The sequence below is a fragment of the Bos indicus genome, chromosome 1 (assembly GCF_029378745.1).
Source record: "Bos indicus isolate NIAB-ARS_2022 breed Sahiwal x Tharparkar chromosome 1, NIAB-ARS_B.indTharparkar_mat_pri_1.0, whole genome shotgun sequence".
Lineage (NCBI taxonomy): Eukaryota > Metazoa > Chordata > Mammalia > Artiodactyla > Bovidae > Bos > Bos indicus.
This window is the reverse complement of record NC_091760.1, coordinates 117,314,643-117,335,752: the sequence shown is the minus strand read 5'-3', so window position 1 is coordinate 117,335,752 and position 21,110 is coordinate 117,314,643. Positions and strand designations below refer to the sequence as shown.

General features: G+C 42.5%; 1 protein-coding gene across 7 annotated transcripts in view; it reads left to right on the top strand.

The window, feature by feature from the left end:
• Positions 1–21,110, top strand: part of MED12L (mediator complex subunit 12L) — a 506,270-nt gene that overhangs the window by 199,280 nt on the left and 285,880 nt on the right. For all 7 annotated transcript variants that reach the window (XM_070768376.1, XM_070768473.1, XM_070768425.1 and 4 more), the window contains one exon: positions 19,685–19,854. In XM_070768376.1, coding sequence (XP_070624477.1) covers positions 19,685–19,854 — 170 coding nt within the window. The remainder of the gene's footprint in view (positions 1–19,684; positions 19,855–21,110) is intronic.

Below are 21,110 nucleotides of genomic sequence, written 5' to 3'. Positions count from 1 at the left end.
AACAAGGACCTGGTTACTTATTTGGTTTTCCTGCTGTAAACATATACTAGCTTCAGAATTGAAATCTATTTGATGGGAGAAAGGAAATATGTGAGTACATAACATCTTGGTGGGAGGTGAAGGAGAGCTTACTATTCCACCATCTTCTGTAGAAGGAAGCCAATAGACAATGCTTAAAATCAGGAAGTACAACAGCAAGTATGTTATTTAGAGATAAAATGGTAAACAAAAGAAGCACAATGAATAAAAGAGTTGAAAATAACTGCTTTTGGAGAATGGAAAATGGAGTTTATGGACTGTAGGCTGCTGTTTTTCACAACGTCATATACAGCTATTGGACTTTAAGACATGTGCAGGTGTAACTTTGATATGTTAATAAATAAAAAGTCAGCCAAGCCTAATCTCAGTCTCAAATTATTACTCTCTGTTTTTGGATTGTTAATGCCTATTCTGGAAGATATCTTGCTGTAAAAAACAGTGTTTTGTGCGAAAGATTTGAAGGGAGCTCAGGTAATGTATTACAGTTTTAGTTCTCCTTAAATGATATTTCAAGAGCTTACTTTTCATTCTGCCAGCTACTTTCTGCTTAAGACTGAAACAAAAATTGGAAGAATTTTGTGTTTTTCTAGGTGTGTAGCTGTTCAGTTAATTGGCTATGTAAGATTTACAGAGACTTAAAAGTTGTGGTAAAAAACACATCAAATTTATCATCATAACCGTTTTCTGTGTATAGTACAGTCGTCTTTAACTGTCTGCATGATGTTGGGCAGCTGGTCTCCAGAACTTTTTATCTTGCAAAATTGAAGCTCTATACTCATTAAATAAACTCCTCCTTCCCCTCTCTCCCTCCCCTAACCTCTGTCAAGCGCCATTGTACTTTCCTGATTTATATCTTTAAAAGTTTATAACCTTTAAAAGTTCTCATCAAGTTTAATATGCTGCAGTGTAACTCTGCATTCCACATTGCTACCCTATGGAAACATATTTCAGCTTTTTCTAAAGTAAAAATGTTACTGCCTGTTCCATGTTGAAATGCTGGTACGTGGTAGTGGTGGTTATTGTTGGGTGTGTTTGTATTTATGATCAGTTAAATTTTTGGTGAAGTCAGAGGTAATGTCTGCTCATGATTGCTTCTGAATTTCTCAGGAAAATGTTTTCAGAGAGCTTGTTATATTTCACTTGAGTAAAGAGTGATCTGTTATTATTTTTTTTAAGGTATATTAAGATTCTCTGCATTGGAATAGATGTTGTGAAGAATTTTAACCAAAAGGAGGCTGTGCTATTTGCCTTCAAAGAGGCTGCCTTAAAGGATTTTTGTGGAAACAAGATGCATACCCAGAACACACAGCCATAGTTAGAACATAATTACCTGTAATCCTATAAGAAGTGATGGGAGACTGGAAAAATTAGGAGAGGTTTTCTGAGAGAATTAAGTATGAGCTGGGCCCTGAAGAAATCTAACCTTTAAGTAAAAATTGGGAAATTTTTGTTTTGATTTTGCATTTTAAAAAAGTATTTCTTTATCTTAAATTATCTAATAATCTTCCTCTCTGGTAAACTGAGAGCAGATGAGGTATGTTTATAGTTCTGTTATGTGTACTGTATTTGCTTTGGTCTTTACCACTGCTGCTTCTGGTCTTGTTGCTTTGGGTGAATCACTTGGTCTTGAATTTCCTGTTCAGAACCCATTGCCACTCAACACTTTCTCTGTTTTTTAGTCACTTTTAATACTGACTCCTGGTCAAATTAATCTTCTATAATAAAATACTGAGCAGCATCTCAATTTAATGAAAATTTAGTTCTTTGCTCTTTATGAATTATTAGTACATACATGTGCGTCTACACTTGGAACATATACAGCAAAAGTATCTGTTTGTCAGGAGTTTTTGTAGTTTGCAGCCTGGTTTTGTATATCGTCATTTGGGCGTGTCCTCAAAGAATCCCTCTGAGGTAGGTAGCTGTGTGTCTCCATTTATTAAGTGGGTTGAGAAAAATCCGTGAAAAGTGGGAGAACAGAGAGTTGGATCCTGGGCTTTCATTTCTGGGTGTGTGTGCTTTACCGTTTCCAAGCTGCTCATATCAGAGGGGTGCTTTTGAGTTGGGAGCAGGGGAGTGATGTTGGGGAGACGTGTGAAAGGTGTTTTAAGAAGCTCAATATTCAGTGAGGTATTTGCTGGTTGTGCATCTTGTAGATCTGTTGCTTAAAGCATAAGCAGGATTTTGAGGAAAGATAGCTGATTGCATGACTTACAACTTTCTTTTGAAAGTAGATCACAGATACTCATGGTAGAAGACCATGTTAAAATACTCAGAACGTAGTCAAGTCTCACTTTCCTGTGTCCTCCTGTGGTCTCCCAGACCCCTCAGCATGTGCTTCAGAAGGAACTGCTGTTAGGTTTATTTTGTATCTTCTGAAATGTGTTTTTATGTGTGTCTTTAGTGCGTGTTTTTATGTTCATTTCAGACAATTTGTGCTTGTTTCATGCTGTGCAGAGAGCCTTGTTCTTGTAAGGGGCTCTACGCTACTAACTTTGTAATGACTTAGACAAGCTGGATCTTTCCTTTTTGTAATTTGTACTGGAATGTTAATTCCTTGATGAATAGAAAGCTTTTTTTTTTTTTTTAATTAAAAAAGATATACTCTGAGTTTCAGAGTCATTTTCAGACAAAGTGTGTATAATCTGCCAAATGAAATATGCAATAAAATGGCTCTTAGGCCTGTTTCAATTCTCCATGATTTTGGAGTTGAGGAATATATATTGGGTTGGCCAAAAAGTTCATTTAGTTTTTTCTGTACAATGTTATAGACTAACTCAAATGAACTTTTTAGCCAACCCAATAGACTATAGGATAGAAAACACATTAAGGGTCCATAAATGGTCAGTTGGAACATCTTTGTGAGAGCAACGTTGTTGTTGTTTAGTAGCTAGGTCTTATCTGACCCTTTGTGACACCATGGACTGAAGCCTGACAGGCTCCTCTGTCCATGGGCTTCTCCAGGCAAGAATACTGGCATGGGTTGCCATTCCCTTCTCCAGGGGATCTTCCTGACCCAGGGTTTGAACCTGAGTCTCCTGTGTGGCAGAGGGATTCTTTACCACTAAGCCAGCTGGGAAGCCCTGAGAGTAACATAGATGGAAATAAATGTATCATACATCAGTCTTGGGTCTCCAGAAAAAAAGAACCCAAAGAAACCAGTGGTGCTGGAGCAGACGATTAAGGGGATGGGTCTGCACAGTCTGTGTAATCATTTTATATTTTAAAGCCTTTGCTGCGTGGCATGGTTGTCTGGCGATACGATGCCTGTAATATTTGTACTCACGTTCCACTGAAAGATACTTACTTGTTCAGGATGACAAACTTGGCAGCACCTGTGCTCAGGACGTAAGGCGTCAACACAGTGCTGCTCATGCTGTGGGAACTTTTACTCAGAGCACAACTGACCATGGAATCAAATTTCGACACAAATGCAAAAAGGAAAGAAAAAAGAAAGGCAAATGTAGTTTGTTTTTGCGCTGCGAATGATGGGGGTTTTCTGCTGCCTCCTGAAGAGTGAGGGTGACTGTGTGTCTGATCGACTAACTGCAGCAGCTTTGGTGCGTCCAGTGGGGCCGCAGGGGACCTTCTGCCAGCCCTGCTCCTCTGTTCCTCCTCCGCACATGTCCTCAGGAGGGGCCCCCTTTTACTCAGGATTGTACAGAGGTATGTTCCTCTGTCTCCTCCTCGAATCTCTTCTTGCCATAGCTCTCCTCTCCTGGGGCCATGAAATCCTCGGCCCGGTCTCTTGACAGGGAACGTGGTGGGAGCTTGTCCTGAGGGGTTAATTAAACACACAGTTTAATATTTGGAGAAGGAACTTCCCTTTTATTCCGTGAGAGGAATATCTATCTCAGTGAGGCCAAGGCCGTCACTCACTCAGGTATATTCAGAAGTCAGGAAAAATTTGAGGGACTTACCCTCTGATAACTACTGCTGCTGCTGCTGTAGCTTTAGTCGTGTCTGACTCGGTGCGACCCCATAGACGGCAGCCCACCAGGCTCCCCTGCCCCTGGGATTCTCCAGGCAAGAACACTGGAGTGGGTTGCCATTTCATTTTGCACTGATAACTGTAACATTAACTCAAACAACCACCTTGGGCACCCCACCCCCTGATCAGGGGCAGGAATTTCTTATGCGCCCCTCTGTCAGGAGGAATCCTCCAGGCTGTGCTGAGGTGAGAAGCTGGTGATGAGGTTGATGGGCCGGATAAGAGATTCTTGTTCCAGGGGCTAAAATTGGATTCCGTAGTTGCCAGGAGTCTTGGCTTTGTTGCATTGACAGGATTGAGAGAGAACAAGGACAACTGGAAAAAAAAAATCCGTAAGAGTAGCAGTTAGCACTTGTCTGCATTGGCCTGGGAACAGCAATCGGAGACCTGATGGCGAGAAGGGAAAACTGAACAAGTGTCAAGTGCTGTCCCCGGGTATCCACCGCCATCACCTGGCACCTCGAAGGCAGACGGACAGGCAGTTTCTCTGCTGCCTTGGGACTCCTTGCTCTCTCCCCACCAGCCCTTCTTTCTCCTTTCCCTGCCCGAGACTTTGCCACCCGTTTCCTTAGTTGGCCACTTGGTCTCTTTTTTATGCTGAAATCCTCCAGCATTAACTGTCCGTCTCACAGTGGTGCAGTTATTTTTATGTTGCCGTGTCAGGGCCCTTGTCTTTCGGGGGGTGTTGTCCCTGCCTCCTCACAGCGGCTCGTCGGGCCGTCACCTCTCTTCAGGCTCCCTCCCCTGCCCATACCCTTCTCTTGAACTTCAGAGAGGGGCAGACTCCCTCAGTTTCTCAGCCACCTGCTTGCTTCCACCCCATCGGACACCTGTACAGACCCACCCGCAGCAGCCAATCCTTACCTGTCTTCCTGTCTTGGCCAGAGAGTTCCTGCTTCCAGCCAAGTTTATCTCCTTCTCATCTTGGGGCTCCTGGCTGCCTGGTCCTGTCAGTTATCTAAGTTTGCTTCCTTTCGAACAACATGTCACAGTTGTAAGCATCTTCTATCCCACTCTATTCTCAAAATAACTGTACAGGCGAAGTCCACTTAACAGCCCTATTTTGTAGACACGTGACTGAGGCATGGGTGAGTGACTTGCCCAAGGCTCCGAACCTGCCAAGTGATTGGAGCCTGGACAAATCAGGCCACCTGACTCCTGAATCTGTGTTTTTTACCACCAGCTGAGTTAACCTACGCTGAAGGCTCAGGATAGGGCTGAGTGACTGCACTCCCCATGTTTTAACTCTTCAGGGTAAACCTTTTTAAACCTGTGCCTGCTGGGTTCTTCTGTTGCATAATCTCATTGTTTAAAGCATTGAACCCGCATAAAGGTCCCTCATCCATGTCTTCACCCTGACCCTTCTGACCTGTTACCCACTTGCCCTGGACATGTTTTCCCATGAATATCTTTGACATCGCAAATTCAGGTATTCAAAACTGAACTTAGAACCGGGCAACTGAATAATATTGGTGGATTGTGTCCATGTTGATATCCTGGTTTTGATCTTGTCCTTTAGTTTTGCCGGATATTAACATTTGGGAAAAGTCAGGACTTCCCAGGTGGCACAGTGGTAAAGAACCCGCCTGCCAATGCAGGTGAGTCAAGAGATATGGGTTCAGTCCCTGGGTTGGGAAGATGCCCTGGAGTAGGAAATGGCTACCCACTCCAGTATTCTTGCCTAGAGAATTCCATGGACAGAGGAGCCTGGTGGGTTACAGTCCAGGGGGTCACAAAGAGCTGGACATGTCTGAGCATGAATACACACACACACACACACACACACACACACAGAGGTAAAAGACATGGGATCTCTCTCTGTTATTTCTTAACAACTGCTTGTGACTCTGATTATCTCAAAGTTTAATTAGAACAAGATAATGAAAACAAACATTGAATTTAGCTCCCTCACCCTCCTCCCCTCTTGCCCTCTGTTCCACATCTCTTTCTTTGGCACCATGATCTGCTCAGCTATCCCACTGGCAAATCTTGAAGCTACCTGCCTCTTTTCTTCTCTACTCTTGGGCTCATCTGTGCTCAATCATGTCTGACCCTTTGCGACCCCATGGACTGTAGCCCACAAGGCTCCTCTATCTATGGGATTTCCCAGGCAAGAATACTGGAGTGGGTTGCCACTTTCTTCTCCAGGGGATAAACATGACCCAGGGATCAAACTTGGGTCTCCTGCCTAGGCAGGCAGAGTCCTTACCACTGTGCAGGAGACCCAGGTTTCTTCTCCGTTATCAGGTGATTACAGCACTGTCCTCCTCTTTTTCTTGTTCCCTCCTCAGTCACCTGTCCACTGCACTCCACAGTCTCCTTTTTATTTGTCTCCCCCACAACTTCTGAGAATCTTAATTTACGTATCTAATCTCCTCATTCGTTTGCTTAAAATTCTTCAGTGTCTTTCAGTCATTTGTGGCAAAAGATAAGACTGTATAGCTTGTCCCTGCCTGGGGACAAGCAGGTTATAAATGCAGGTTTCTGGACCCCAGTCGAACCTTAAAGGGTAGAAATCTCTGTCAAGGCTAAATCTGTATGTTTAACCAACCAGCGCCCTCTGGTGATCCTTTTGTGCACTAGCATTTGAGTACCTCTGGCATGGGCCACCTGCTTCACCTCAGAGGTGATCCTTTCTCCCTCTGCCTTGCATCCTCTGCCAGGCTCCCTCTGCAGGACCTGCGAAATTACACATTGCTGTTTCTGCCCATGGAACTCCGTCGTAACTTTCCTCAGAAGTTCAGTTGCTAAGTCGTGTCCGACTCTTTGTGACCCCATGGACTGTAGCATGTCAGTCTTCCCTGTCGTTCGCTATCTCCTGGAGTTTGCTCAGACTTGTGATGTCCGTTGAGTTGATGTTATCTAATCATCTCATCCTCTGTCCTCAATCTTTTCCCGCATCAGGGTCTTTTCCAGTTGGTTGGCTCTTTGTATCAGGTGGCCAAAGTATTAGAGCTTCAGCTCCAGCATCAATCCTTCCAATGAATATTCAGGATTGATTTCCTTTAGGATTGACTGATCCTGTGCCCATGGAATTTTCCAGGCAAGAATACTAGAGTAGGGTGCCATTTCCTACTCTAGGGGATCGTCCTGATCCAGGGATCGAACTCGACACCTCTTGCATCTCCTGAATTGGCAGGCAGATTCTTCAGGTAAAGAATGCAATGCAGGAGACCCAGGTTTGATCCCTGGGTTGGGAAGATCCCCTGGAGAAGGGAATGGCAACCACTCCAGTATTCTTGCCTGGAAAATTCCATGGACGGAGGAGCCTGGCGGGCTACAGTCCACAGAGTTGCAGAGAGTCGGACACGACTGAGTAGCTAACACTGTTGAGCGCCACCTGGGAAGCCCCACCTTCCCTGAAGCCTAGGCTAAAACATCCCTGTGCTTCCTTGCCTTTGCTCCACGGCACGTCGGACCTCTTAACTCGTTGCTGTCAGTGTCTGTGTCCTTGTGTTTCTACCTCAAGAATGAATCGCCTCAGGTAGGGACTGCTTTCCTCTCAGCTTTATAGTTCCAGGCCCCAGGAGAGCGTCTGGCCCTTAGTAGACATTTAATGTTTGCGGCCACATGCCCATGGTTTTTTTTTTTTTTTTTTTTTTGCCACACCGTGTGGCATGTGGCATCTAAGTTCCCTAATTAGGGATGGAACACAGGCCGCCTGCAGTGGAAGCACAGACTCTGAACCACTGGACCACCTGTGAAATCCCCCATGATTTTTATTTTATTTTGAGTTGTTACCTTAATCACTAAGTAACAGTACTTAGCGTCATTGCCAGTAAATAAAACGGTAAAGTTACTCATCCAGACAAAAACAGATATTTGACGTTTGCCACTCAGCACCAGTATTCTACAGGTAGTTATGAGTGAAAGGAAAAGTTTTTGAAGCATAAAGAAAAGTTTCAGGGACTTCCCTGGTGGTCCAGTGGTTAAGACTTGGGGCTGTCACTGCCAGGGCCCCAGGTTCCATCCCTGGTTGAGGAACTGAGGTCCCACAAGCCTCACAGTTCGACTAACAAGAAGAATACAAAAACCAAGAAAAAAACTTGGTGACTAAAAAAACTTTCGGTGATTTACTGCACCACAGCATGTCATCTACTAACCCCCACGCCCACCCCGCTTTTCCTGCTTCTCAGCCAGAGAGCCCGAGTTCACTAACTGACCATTCAGCAGAACCAGCATTCCAGCCTGTGGGCTGACTCTCCTTTGCTCACACGTCAGCCTGAGGCAGCAGTTTTCACTGAGGCTATTCTTTATCCAGGCTGCTGATCAGCACGCTGATTTCCCCTTTCCTTCCCCAAGTAAGCAGTGGCTGAATGGGGGATTTGGGGTTTTCTGTGAATCATTTTATAGAATTCAACTGATTAACTTTTTAAAGCCTTTTGTTGTGGGCATTTCGAACATAGAAAAATATAGGAGGATGTGATAAAGTCCCTACCAACCATCACCCAGTTTTGCCCCTTCACTCTTGTGTTCCGCTGCTCAGTCATGTGTGGCTCTTTGTGACCCCATGGACTGCAGCACTCCAGGCTTCCCTGTCCTTCACTATCTCCCAGAGATTGTGCAAACTCATGTCCATTGAGTCAGTGGTGCCATCCAACCATCTCGTCCTCTGTCCGTCCCCTTCCCCTCCTGCCTTCAATCTTTCCCAGCATCAGGGTCTTTTCAAATGAGTCACCTCTTTGCATCAGGTGGCCTAAGTAATGGAGCGTCAGCATTAGTCCCTCCAGTGAATATTCGGGATTGATTTCCTTTCAGATTGACTGGTTTGATCTCCTTGCTGTCCAAGGGACTCTGAAGAATCTTCTCCAATACCACAGTACAAAAACATCAATTCTTTGGTGCTCAGCCTTCTTTATGGCCCAACTCTCACATCCATACATGACTACTGGAAAAGCCATAGCTTTACCTAGATGGACTTTTGTTGGCAAAATGTCTCTGCTTTTTAATACGCTGTCTAGGTTTGTTATAGCTTTTTTTCCAAGGAGCAAGCATTCTAATTTTATGACTGCAGTCACCATCTGCAGTGATTTCTCAGCCCAAGAGAATAAAGGCTGTCACTGTTTCCATTGTTTCCACATCTATTTGTCATGAAATGATGGGACTAGATGCTATGATCCTCATTTTTTGAATGTTGAGTTTTAAGCCAACTTTGCACTCTCCTTTTGTACTTTTCGTCAAGAGGCTCTTTAGTTCCTCTTTGCTTTCTGCCATAAGGGTGATGTCATCTGCATATCTGAGGTTATTGACATTTCTCCCGGCAATCTTGATTCCAGCTTGTGATTCACCAAGCCCGGCATTTCACATGATGTACTCTGCATAATGCTGATGATACATAGCTCTGATAATGCTGTGAAAGTGCTGCACTCAATATGCCAGCAAATTTGGAAAACTCAGCAGTGACCACAGGACTGGAAAAGGTCAGCTTTTGTTCCAGTCCCAAAGAAAGACAATGCCAAAGAAGGCTCAAACCACCGCACAATTGCACTCATCTGACACGCTAGTAAAGTAATGCTCAAAATTCTCCAAGCGAGGCTTTAGCAGTACATGAACTTCCAGATGTTTAAGCTGGGTTTAGAAAAGGCAGAGGAACCAGAGATCAAATTGCCAACATCCACTGGATCATGGAAAAAGCAAGAGAATTCCAGAAAAACATCTATTTCTGCTTTATTGACTATGCCAAAGCCTTTGACTGTGTGGATCGCAATAAACTGTGGAAAATTCTTCAAGAGATGGGACTACCAGACCACCTGACCTGCTTCTTGAGAAACCTGTGTGCAGGTCAAGAAGCAACAGTTAGAACTGGACATGGAACAACAGACTGGTTCCAAATAGGGTAAGGAGTATGTCAAGGCTGTATTTTGTCATCCTGCTTATTTAACTTATATGCAGAGTATATCACGAGAAATGCTGGGCTGGATGAAGCACAAGCTGGAATCAAGATTGCTGGGAGAAATATCAATAACCTCAGATGTGCAGATGATACCACCCTTATGGCAGAAAGTGAAGAGGAACTAAAGAGCCTCTTGGTGAAAGTGAAAGAGGAGAGTGAAAAAGTTGGCTTAAAGCTCAACATTCAGAAAACGAAGATCATGGCATGTGGTCCCATCACTTCATGGCAAATAGATGGAGAAACAGTGGAAACCGTGACAGACTTTATTTTGGGGGGACTCCAGAATCACTGCAGATGGTGATTGCAGCCATGAAATTAAAAGATGCTTGCTCCTTGAAAAGTTATGACCAACGTAGACAGCATATTGAAAAGCAGAGACATTACTTGGCCAACAAAGGTCCATCTAGTCAAGGCTATGGTTTTTCCAGTGGTCATGTATGGTTGTGAGAGTTGGACTGTGAAGAAAGCTGAGCACCAAAGAATTGATGCTTTTGAACTGTGATGTTGGAGAAGACTCTTGAGAGTCCCTTGGACAGCAAGGAGATCCAACCAGTCCATCCGAAAGGAAATCAGTCCTGAATATTCATTGGAAGGACTGATGCTGAAGCTGAAACTCCAATACTTTGGCCACCTGATGTGAAGAGCTGATTCATTTGAAAAGACCCTGATGCTGGGAAAAATTGAGGATGGGAGAAGGGGGCAGCAGAGCATGAGATGGTTGGATGGCATCACTGACTCAATGGACATGAGTTTGAGTGAATTCCGGGAGTTGGTGATGGACAAGGAGGCCTGGCGTGCTGTAGTCTGTGGGGTCACAAAGAGTTGGACACGACTGAGCAACTGAACTGAACTCTGCATAAAAGTTAAATAAGCAGGGTGACAACATACAGCCTTGACTTATTCCTCTCCTGATTTGGAACCAGTCCATTGTTCCATGTCTGATTCTAATTTTTGCCTCTTGACCTGCATATAGGTTTCTCAGGATTCAGGTAAGGTGTTCCCATCTCAGTGAAAACAAGACCAGGAGCTGACTGTGGCTCAGACCATGAACTCCTTGCAAAATCCAGACTTAAATAGAAGACATCAGGGCAAACTACTAGGCCATTCTGGTATGACCTAAGTCAAATCCCATGTGATAATACAGTGGAAGTGACAAATAGATTCAAGGTATTAGATCTGATAGACAGAGTGCCTGAGGAACCATGGATGGAGGTTCGTAACATTGTACAGGAGGCAGTGATCAAAACCATCCCCAAGAAAAAGATATATGAAAAGGCAAAATGGTTGTATGAGGAGGCCTTACAAATAGCTGAGAAAAGAGGATAAGCCAAAAGCAAAGGAGAAAAGGAAAGATATATCCATCTGAAAGCAGAGTTCCAAAGAATAGCGAGGAGAGATAAGAAACCCTTCCAAAGTGAACAGAGTAAAGAAATAGAGGAAAACAATAGAATGGGAAAGACCAGAGATCTCATCAAGAAAATTAGAGATACTAAGGGAACATTTCATGCAAAAATGGGCACAATAAAGGACAGAAACTGTATGGACCTGACAGAAGCAGAAGATATTAAGAAGAGGTGGCAAGGATACACAGAAGAACTGTACAAAAAAGATCTTCATGACCCAGATAACCACGATGGTGTGATCACTCACCTAGAGCCAGACATCTTGGAGTGTGAAGTCAAGGGGGCCTTAGGAAGCATCACTACGATCAAAGCTAGTGGAGGTGATAGAATTCCAGCTGAGCTCTTTCAAATTCTAAAAGATACTGTGAATGTGCTGCACTCAATATGTCAACAAATTTGGAAGACTCAGCAGTGGCCACGGGACTGGAAAAGGTCAGTTTTCATTCCAATCCCAAAGAAAGGCAATGCCAAAGAATGTGTAAACTACCGCCCAATTGCTCTCATCTCACACGCTAGTAAAGTAATGCTCAAAATTCTCCAATCCAGGCTTCAGCAATACTTGAACTGTGAACTTCCAGATGTTCAAGCTGGATTTAAAAAAGGCAGAGGAACCAGAGATCAAATTGCCAAATCACTTGGATCAAGAGAATTCCAGAAAAACATCCACTTTTGCTTCATTGACTGCACTAAAGCCTTTGACTTGTGGATTACAACAAACTGGAAAATTCAACAGTAGATGGGAATTCCAGACCACCTTCACTCTTGACTGCTGTTACTTCTATCCTTATTCTCCTTCCCAATCCCCTCCCCTGCCCTTTTAAAGCCATATCAGATCATAGTGGGCTACTTTTAAAAGTTTTTTTTTTTTTATCTGTTTTTGGTTGCGCTGGGTCTTTATTGCTTTGTGTGGACTTTCTCTAGTTGTGAGTGGGGGCTACTCTCGTTGCAGAGCACAGGCTCTTGGCCTGCAGACATCAGTATTTGTACAGATAGGCTCAGTAGTTGTGGTGCATGTGCTTTAGCTGCTCCGCAACATGTGGAATCTTCCCAGACCGGGGATTGAACCTGTGTCCCATGCATTGGCAGGTGAGTTTTTATCCACTGCACCACCGGGGGAGTCCCATAGTAGATTACTTTTTATCAGTGTGGAATAGTTGTCTTTTTTTTCAGTACTTCATGAAACGCTGGATTTTTATTTCTAGTAAAGTATTTCAAGAAAACATTAAGAATTATAGTTTTATTGAGATATAATTTTTACTATTTTGCAGTTCATTTTAAGTGATAATTGAGAAGTTTTTCATGTGTTTACAGAGTTATGAAACCATCATTAGCTTTTTGAATTCTTTTATCATCCTGAAAGGAATCTTGTAACCATCAGCAGTCACTCCGCATTTCCCCTCCATCCCCCTCAGCCCTATAGATTTGCGTATTCTGGACATTTTATCTAACTGGAATCATAACTTATGTGTTTCTTTGAAATAGGTTTCTGTCAGTTATACAGTATTATGTTTTCAGTGTTCATGCATGTTGCAGTGTGTTTCAGTAGTTCATGACATTGTATAGCTAAGTAGTATTCCATTCTATACATAGCAGATATTTTGCAAATGTGAGAGTTGGACCATAAAGAAGGCTGAGGCCTGAAAAATTGATGCTTTCCTTTTGTGGTGCTGGAGGAGGCTCTTGAGAGTCCTTGGACAGCAAGGAAGTCAAACCAGTCAATCCTAAAGGAAATCAACCCTGAATATTCATTGGAAGGATTGATGCTGAAGCTGAGTCTCCAGTACTTTGGCCACTTAATGAGAAGAGGTGACTCATTAGAACAGACCCTGATGTTGGGAAAGATTGAGCGCAAAAGGAGAAGGGAGTAACAGGATGAGATGGTTGGATGGCATCACTGACTCCATGGACATGAGTTTGAGCAAACTCCTGGAGATATTGAAGTCCAGGGAGGCCTGGCATGCTGTAGTCCATGGAATTACAAAGTTGGACACAGCTTAGTGACTGAACAGCAACAAAATTCACTTACAGTTAATGGACATTTGTGTTGCTTTCACTTACTGGCTCATATGAGCCGTGCTGCTACGAATGTGTACAGATCTTTGTGTGGACATGTGTTCTCATTTCTCCTGGGTTTATGACTACTTGTGGACTTTGGGTTACATGATAACTGTATCCAACCCTTTGAGAAATTGCTGAACCATTTTCCACAGTAGCTACATCATTTTACATTCCCACCAGCAATGTACGAGGAGCCTAGTTTGAACACATCCTCACCAAAAAGTTGGTATTGTTGATCTTGTACTATCCTGTTGTTGTTTAGTCACTGAGTTGTGTCGGACTCTTACTACCCCACCAGGCTGGAATACTGGAGTGGGTTGCCGTTTCCTACTCCAGGGGATCTTTCTGACCCAGGGATCAAACCCACATCCCACGTCTCTTGCATCTCCTGCCCTGGCAGACAGATTCTTTACAATTGCACCATCTGGGTAGCCTCTGTAAGTGTCCTAATGGTGCCTTATTGTGGTTTTGATTTGCATTTCTCTGGTGGCTAATGATGTTGAGCATATTTTCATGAGCTTATCGATCATTTGTCTATATTTTTTGGAGAAATGTCTATTTAGCTCCTTTACCCATTCAAAAAAATGGATTATTAATTGCTTTATTATTGAGTTGTAATAATTCATTATATACTCTCGATCCAAGTCCTTTATCAGATAAATGATTTGCAGATGTTTTCTTCCCATTTATGAGTTGTTTTTTCACTTTGTTGATGGTATCTTTTGATCAAGAAAGCATTTTAACAACAGAAAATGAAAAAAATCTTTCAGTCTTTTATTGGGAGTTCACGAGTGTATGTATAGGGCTTCCCACGTAGCTCAGTCGGTAAAGAATCTGCCTGCAATGTGGAAGGCCTGGGTTCAATTCCTGGGTCAGGAAGATGCCCTGGAGAAGAAAATGGCAACCCATTCCAGTGTTCTTGGGAGAATCCCATAGACAGAGGAGCCTGGCAGTCTACAGTCCATGGGGTCATAGGAGTCGGACATGACTTAGCTGTCTTTCTTTCAAGTGGAATGTGCACCATCTTGTATATATTGAACTTCTTTCCTCCCCATCTCAACCTCCTCTCCACTCTGCCATCAGTCTGTACCAGGCAGGTTTGCGCCTAAGTTGGGCTAGTTAAATCCTCTACATCCTGCAGTTTTGAGAAGCAGTCTATTCCTCCCTTGGGCCAGCAAGAACGTTTTATTTTATTGTAGTGGGATAGCTTCAGGGAGAAAGTTTGAAGATATAGGTTTTTCCATTGAGGAGCCTGTCATCTTTGACTTTAAGTCTTAATCCGAGTGGGTCACTTTAAAGATGTGCACCTTCATCTCTGGACTTGGCTGGAGTTTTTACAAAGCAATCTTTGTTGCATCTGTTTTACGTAGTGGGTTCCCACTCATTCTGATAAAAGGAAAGAATGTAGTAAAGAAAATAAGCTTTCACAAAATTAAAGGACACATATTATATATATATATAAAATATATATATAATTATAATATATATATATTTACAATATATATATACACATATATACCTATATGTATATATTAGGGTGTATGTGTATAAGTTTTATATTTATACTATACTTGATGAAAACTCATTAAAAAGAATGAAAAGTTCTGTATTTGCATGGGCCTTTTGTAGCATGCCGACTAACAGATGCATAAAGACCAAGTGTGTTAGAGAGGGAACTTGGCGTATTCCCTACAGTGGTGTTTGAAACCTTCTAGATCTGCCGTGATAGGTTTAAACTACAAAATGGAGATGTTTTTATGAAGATTTGGGAGACAGAATGATTGGGAAGGAACATGATTTAGTAGCTTAATTTTGAGAGGACCTTATAATGTATTGATTGAAGTCAGTACTTAGGTCTTGAGTATGTAAGGCATGGGGATGAAGGATGGAGGGAATTCTAAAGCATCAGTTAGAGAGTGATCCCTGCTGGGTGGTGGTGTGGTGTGGTGTGGTGTGTGGTGTCTAGCGTCTTGAGAAGGCTGTGTGAGAGATGTGACATTTGAACTGGGCCCACATACGAAAACAGGACTAGGGAGGATCCTGTCAACAGAGCATCATGGACATGAGAGAAACACCTGGAGCCTGCAGAGCAGATCATATTGGATAGTATTTGAAATGATTTTAATTCCCAGCTAAGGAGTTTGACCTTAATTCATTAAGGATCCATTGAAGGTTTTGGAACCATGAAATTGACATTGATTGATTCCATAAACACTTACCCAGAGTGTTAGGTTATGCATTACAGCCCAGCTGAGGTAGAAACAGAGCCTGACAGCAACAGTTAAGGCCTAACCTTTAGTTTCCTTTCTAAAAAGTTTTCATCCCAATAATAATGAGTACTGATGATGATGATGATGGCCACTTACTGATCAACTTCTATGATGCATGCATTGTGTAAAGTTACTCATCTGGATAGTTACTGACCTGGATGTATTATTGAGCTCTGTTGTAGAGATGGGGTTGAGATTGAGTGGAGGCCAGGTGCCTTGCTCAGGGGTGGAGCTAGGATGTGGGCCCAGGGCCGACCTCTGCCAAAGGTCATTCTGGTAACCCTTAGTGTGGCCCTCTGTTGCTTCTCTGCAGTGTCACACTGCCAAGACACCTTCTCCATGAGCGTTGTTGCATTTGGAGTGCTCTTGTGTTTGCCCCCAGGGTGAATGCTTGTCCTCGGCTGAGCTCCCAGTTCTCTTAGTAATACTGCAAGTATTCCAGGCCCTAGGGGGTCATTTTTAGTGTAACTTGACATGTCTCTGTTCTCCCCTATTATGTATTGTATTTATCAGTTTGCATATTTTCACGTACTGGAGTGGAGCATCTCACACCTACTGTGTTCTTCTGGTTTACCTGTGTGACCTTGAGTTGTGCCTACAGCTCCTGGATTGGTTAGACGGTAGGCTACTGTAGGGTGAACTGCATGGCCTCTGAGACTCCTCCTGTTTGGGGGTTGCTGCTGCTGCTAAGTCGCTTCAGTCATGTCCGACTCTGTGCAACCCCATAGACGGAAGCCCACCAGGCTCCCCTGTCCCTGGGATTCTCCAGGCAAGAACACTGGAGTGGGTTGCCATTTCCTTCTCCAATGCGTGAAAGTGAAAAGTGAAAGGGAAGTCGCTCAGTTGTGTCCGACTCTTAGCGACCCCATGGACTACAGCCTACTAGGCTCCTCCATCCATGGGATTTTCCAGGCAAGAGTACTGGAGTGGGGTGCCGTTGAGGCATCAACAAAAAACAGTGGCTACAGGATGCTATGGAGAGCAGCATCAGAAGGATGAGTCAGTCATTCTTTATATACTGACCCCTGACCCCACTCTCAGTAACATTCATGTTCGTAAACTTTCTAATAATCTGACTTGGTGGCCTTGAGTTCTACTTGATATCAGTGAACTAGAGATGTGGCCATAGCCCCAGAGTTTTAGAACTGGTGCACTTTCAAAGCAGCTTCTTCATCACTTTCTGCATCCTTTCTACCTTTGAAACCTCCCCACCTCTCTCCCCCAACCATCTTCCTTAAGATCTCTAGCCACTCCTGTTTTTTTGTTATCACTTAGAACTGAGTCCCCACTGCAGACCAGTTAAACCAGAATCTGATGGGATTGGGCTGAAGATACTGGCATTTGGTAAAAGCCGCCCCTGCCCTGGGTGATGGCATGTGTGCACAGGCCTGAGAGTCACTGTTTCTTGCCACTGCTGCCGCCATTTCTCCCTTTTAATGACCAGTCCTAACTCAGCTTGAGAGGGGTTAGTGAATCCGAATAATTTTAAAGAGTACAGTACTTGTGGCTGTGTTTTATTTTTTGTTTTTAATTTTTAATGAAAATTTTGTGTGCATCCTAATTTTTATACTAGTTCACACTAGACTGTCTTAGGGCCCAGATATCCAAATCTGTCTCATTGATGTGATAGCTTAACATCAGTTAAATACGGTGCAGTTAAAATATATCACCAAGAGGTCTGTATTTGAATTCTGTTTGAATTTTTAAAGGTATTCAAGTTGTGGAGTAATATCTTCAGCAATTTTTAAAAAAGATGTGTATATGTTTAAACAGTCAACCATACAAGGTAAAAACCTGAAAAGATATAAAGCTATTAAATGATTGAGATTTTTTTCTAGGCATATTCGCATTAAAAATTTTCTATAGTGTGTGTTTCTTCCATATTTTAATGAAAACAATCTTGAAAGGAGAATATACCCGAGACAAAGTAGGGGATGTGTGAATATGTGTGTTATTTTTAGCTCTTGAGGCTAAACTATTCTGAGTATTGAGAATAGTACCATACTGAGAGTGAGTTAATAGCAAGGCTTGGCACACAAAAGCTAGGATTTGGGTCCTTGTTATTTTTGTTTTTGCTTATTATAGCTAAGCTAAACTTGTCTCATCTGATGGTTGGCATTTTGCTTTGTTGAACAAGTGAGAGTCATCAGATGATTAGTCCATAACAGGGGCACCAGAAAATGATGACACTAATAATTTATTGTTTGGTTTTTAATGATGATGGCATAATTTTAATGATAATATCTGTTATTGATGGTGCTTTCTGACAAACTATTATATTAGGAACAGAATGTTGACCTAGTGTCTGTTCATCTTTTGGCATTGGCTGATTACTGAAGCAGTGCTTACTTAACATGTGCATTTGAATTTCAATTTTAAATAAGACACAATTAGAATAAGTAGTTTCAACCAAAACCTAACAATAGTTATCTCTGGGTTACTGTTGTCAAGTAATTTTAGTAGTGCTTAAAAAATAAAAACAAACCACTCAATTTCTAACAGATGTTTATTTCTACTCTTACTTTTGTTAGAATAGGTTCCTTTAAAATTGAGAAGGTTGGAGAACCTATTGCTGAAATAATGAGAAAACAGCATTGTGCGGTGATGTTTCAGGAGGACGATTTCTTCCGAAATGCTGTTTCACTAATCCTTGGGGAAATTTGGCTGTGAGCATGCAATTATTACATTTTTATCCCCAGAATGGGCTAAAGTTGGCACCATATCCCTCATGGTTGCCAAAGGCAACACATTGATTTAATTTGTGCCCCTGTGGCAGATACTTTTGAGTAATTTTAGTGATTTTTTTTTTTTTAAGCTACATTTTCTGTTTCCTTCCCAGTCTCCTACCTCTTGTCACTCACTGCTCTTTCTGGCAGAGTCCGGAGGCATCTTGTGTTTGTTGGGGAGAGCAGAATGATCGAAGGCCCAGGTGGTTGTCCAGGGTGGCCGCTCTGGTGTCCCTGGCAGGGGTGGAGGTTGGGCAGCGCAGGTGGGAGTGCTGCCTGCAGCTGGCCTGCGGGGATGGCCAGTCCTCCTACAGATGGGCAGACACAGAACACCCCTTAATTAGGCATGTTTGAACCATGCCCTGCAGCCTGAAAAATGTACCCCAAGAGAACCGCATTTGGGGAATTTTGAATTTTTTTGGAGTAGAACTGTGATTTTTAAAAATATTTGTTTTAAAAAAGTTTTATTGAAGTATAGTTGATTTACAATGTTAATTTCTGTGTACAACATTATTTATATGTATCAGTTATTTATATATGAAGTGTTAGTCACTCAGTTGTGTCTGACTCTGCGACCCCATGGACCCCATGTCCATGAATTCTTCAGGCAAGAATACTGGAGTGGGCTGCCATTCCCTTTTCCTTGGGATCTTCCCGACCCAGGAATCGAACCCAGGTCTCATGCATTGTAGGTGGATTCTTTACTGTCTGAGCTACTGGGAAAGCTACCCACCCCCTACCCCCACCCCCATACACACACACACACACTCACTCTTTTCCATTATGGTTTATCACAGGATGTTGAATATAGTTCCCTGTGCTATATAGTAGGACCTTGTATCCATTCTGTATATTTAGTAATTTGCATCTGCTAATCCCAAACTCCTAATACATCCCTTCCCCACCCACCCCCTCCCCGCCTTGGCAGCCACAAGTCTGTTGTCCATGTCCTGAATTATGATTCTTGAATTACCTCCACTGTTCTATTTCCCGTTTGTGCCTCTGATATTTTTAATTTCGTTGTGGACACCTCTTCTCCTAGGTTTGGGGTCACAGAGGCAGAAGGAGAGAGCTGGCCGACGTCCTTGCTGACCGATGGGGCGGCCATGTCACACTGGTGCACATTACTTAAGGGCTTTGGCATGGGCGTACTTTTCTGAACAGTGCTTGTATATGTTTGCCAAAGCCATTTTTGTGTAATAGATTTTTGTTTTATAAGTACACTCTTAACGAGAAAGAGGGAAGAAAAGTAGATTCTTACATTCATTGTATCTGGAAATGGCTTCTTTTTTTTAAAAAAAATGCAGAGTGGACGCAAATATCTACCAGGTATCTTCGAGAGCAGTTGGCCAAGATTTCCGACTTCTACCACCTGGCTTCCAGCGCGGGCGATGGCCCTGTCCCTGTGCCACCCGACGTGGAGCAGGCCATGAGGCAGTGGGAGTACAACGAAAAGTTGGCATTCCACATGTTCCAGGTAAGCTTTCTACGAAACTCAAGACTGAGGGCACGTTCCTTACACTTTATTGTTTGGGGGGTGTTACATTATATCATCATATGAACTATTGCATTCAAAGAAAGACATCCAACATAACTCTGAATTTGTATTAAAGGTAACACCTTTGCCCGGAGATGACAGCTTCCTATTATATGTATTGATCGCCAACATTCAGTGATGTCAGCTTTTTTAATGCCATTAATTGGCTTATAATGGCACCATTAAATGTAATCCTCCCAAGCCATTTAACTTTGCAGAAATTGGAGATATTTATTCAAAGAATTTTTTATGCTGATGCTTCCTATCTTATAGTAGATTTTCTTTAGAGCTTAGTTATTCTGTGGAAAGGTCATCTTAATTTTGTTTGGCTGCAGATTAAAATATGGTTGAGAGGATGGGTAAGACATTGAGGACTGATTAAAACTTCCATCCTGAGACACTGATGTGCATCATACTGACCAGAAGATGGCACTTGTGCTGTTTTTTGCCTCAGTCTTTACTCTTGGTGAATAGGAAGGACAAGTGTATTCATCTGAAGCTGTATTATCAGCATAGACTTTCATGACCTGGTATTGTGATGGGGTAGGTGGGTAGAAAGGATGTGTGGTTTCTAAATTTCTACCCTTAGAACGTTAATTATAATTTCCACGTGGTAAGCAACTTTTTCTAAGAGCTCAAAGTAGGAAACAGCCTGGTCCTTTAGGAGGTAGCTTTGTTAGTTTTAAATCAGTAAAAACAAAAATGCTTACAAATCCTAGTGTCATTTAGCAGAGGACTCCTTCCCTGCCTGCTCTGAGCTTTTATTGAGTTGAGGATTTAGCCTGCATCTTTGAAAAAGTGTCTCTAAGCATGCTTAGTATTTTTGAATGATTATTTTTAGGAACATGGAAATCAGTATCTCCTTTATAGGACGCAGTTAGGTTCTAAATGGATGAATCTGAGTTTAATGTTAACATTTAAAATTCATTATATTTTAATTCATTGTAATCTGAAATGTGAAACTGACTGTATGTGTGTGCAGACATTCATGTGCAGAAATGAGGGTACAGGTGCATAAGAAAAACATCTTGAGGATGAACACTGTGTCATCCTTGGAAGTCATGCTTATGAAGACTCTCTTTTTTTGAACCTTGCATTCACCATCTCTTAATCCTTAATGCAAAGTTCCATCTTATTTATTTCTTTAACATGAAGTTTACTTTATTGGTCTGATAATTTTAAATTGCACTTTTTCC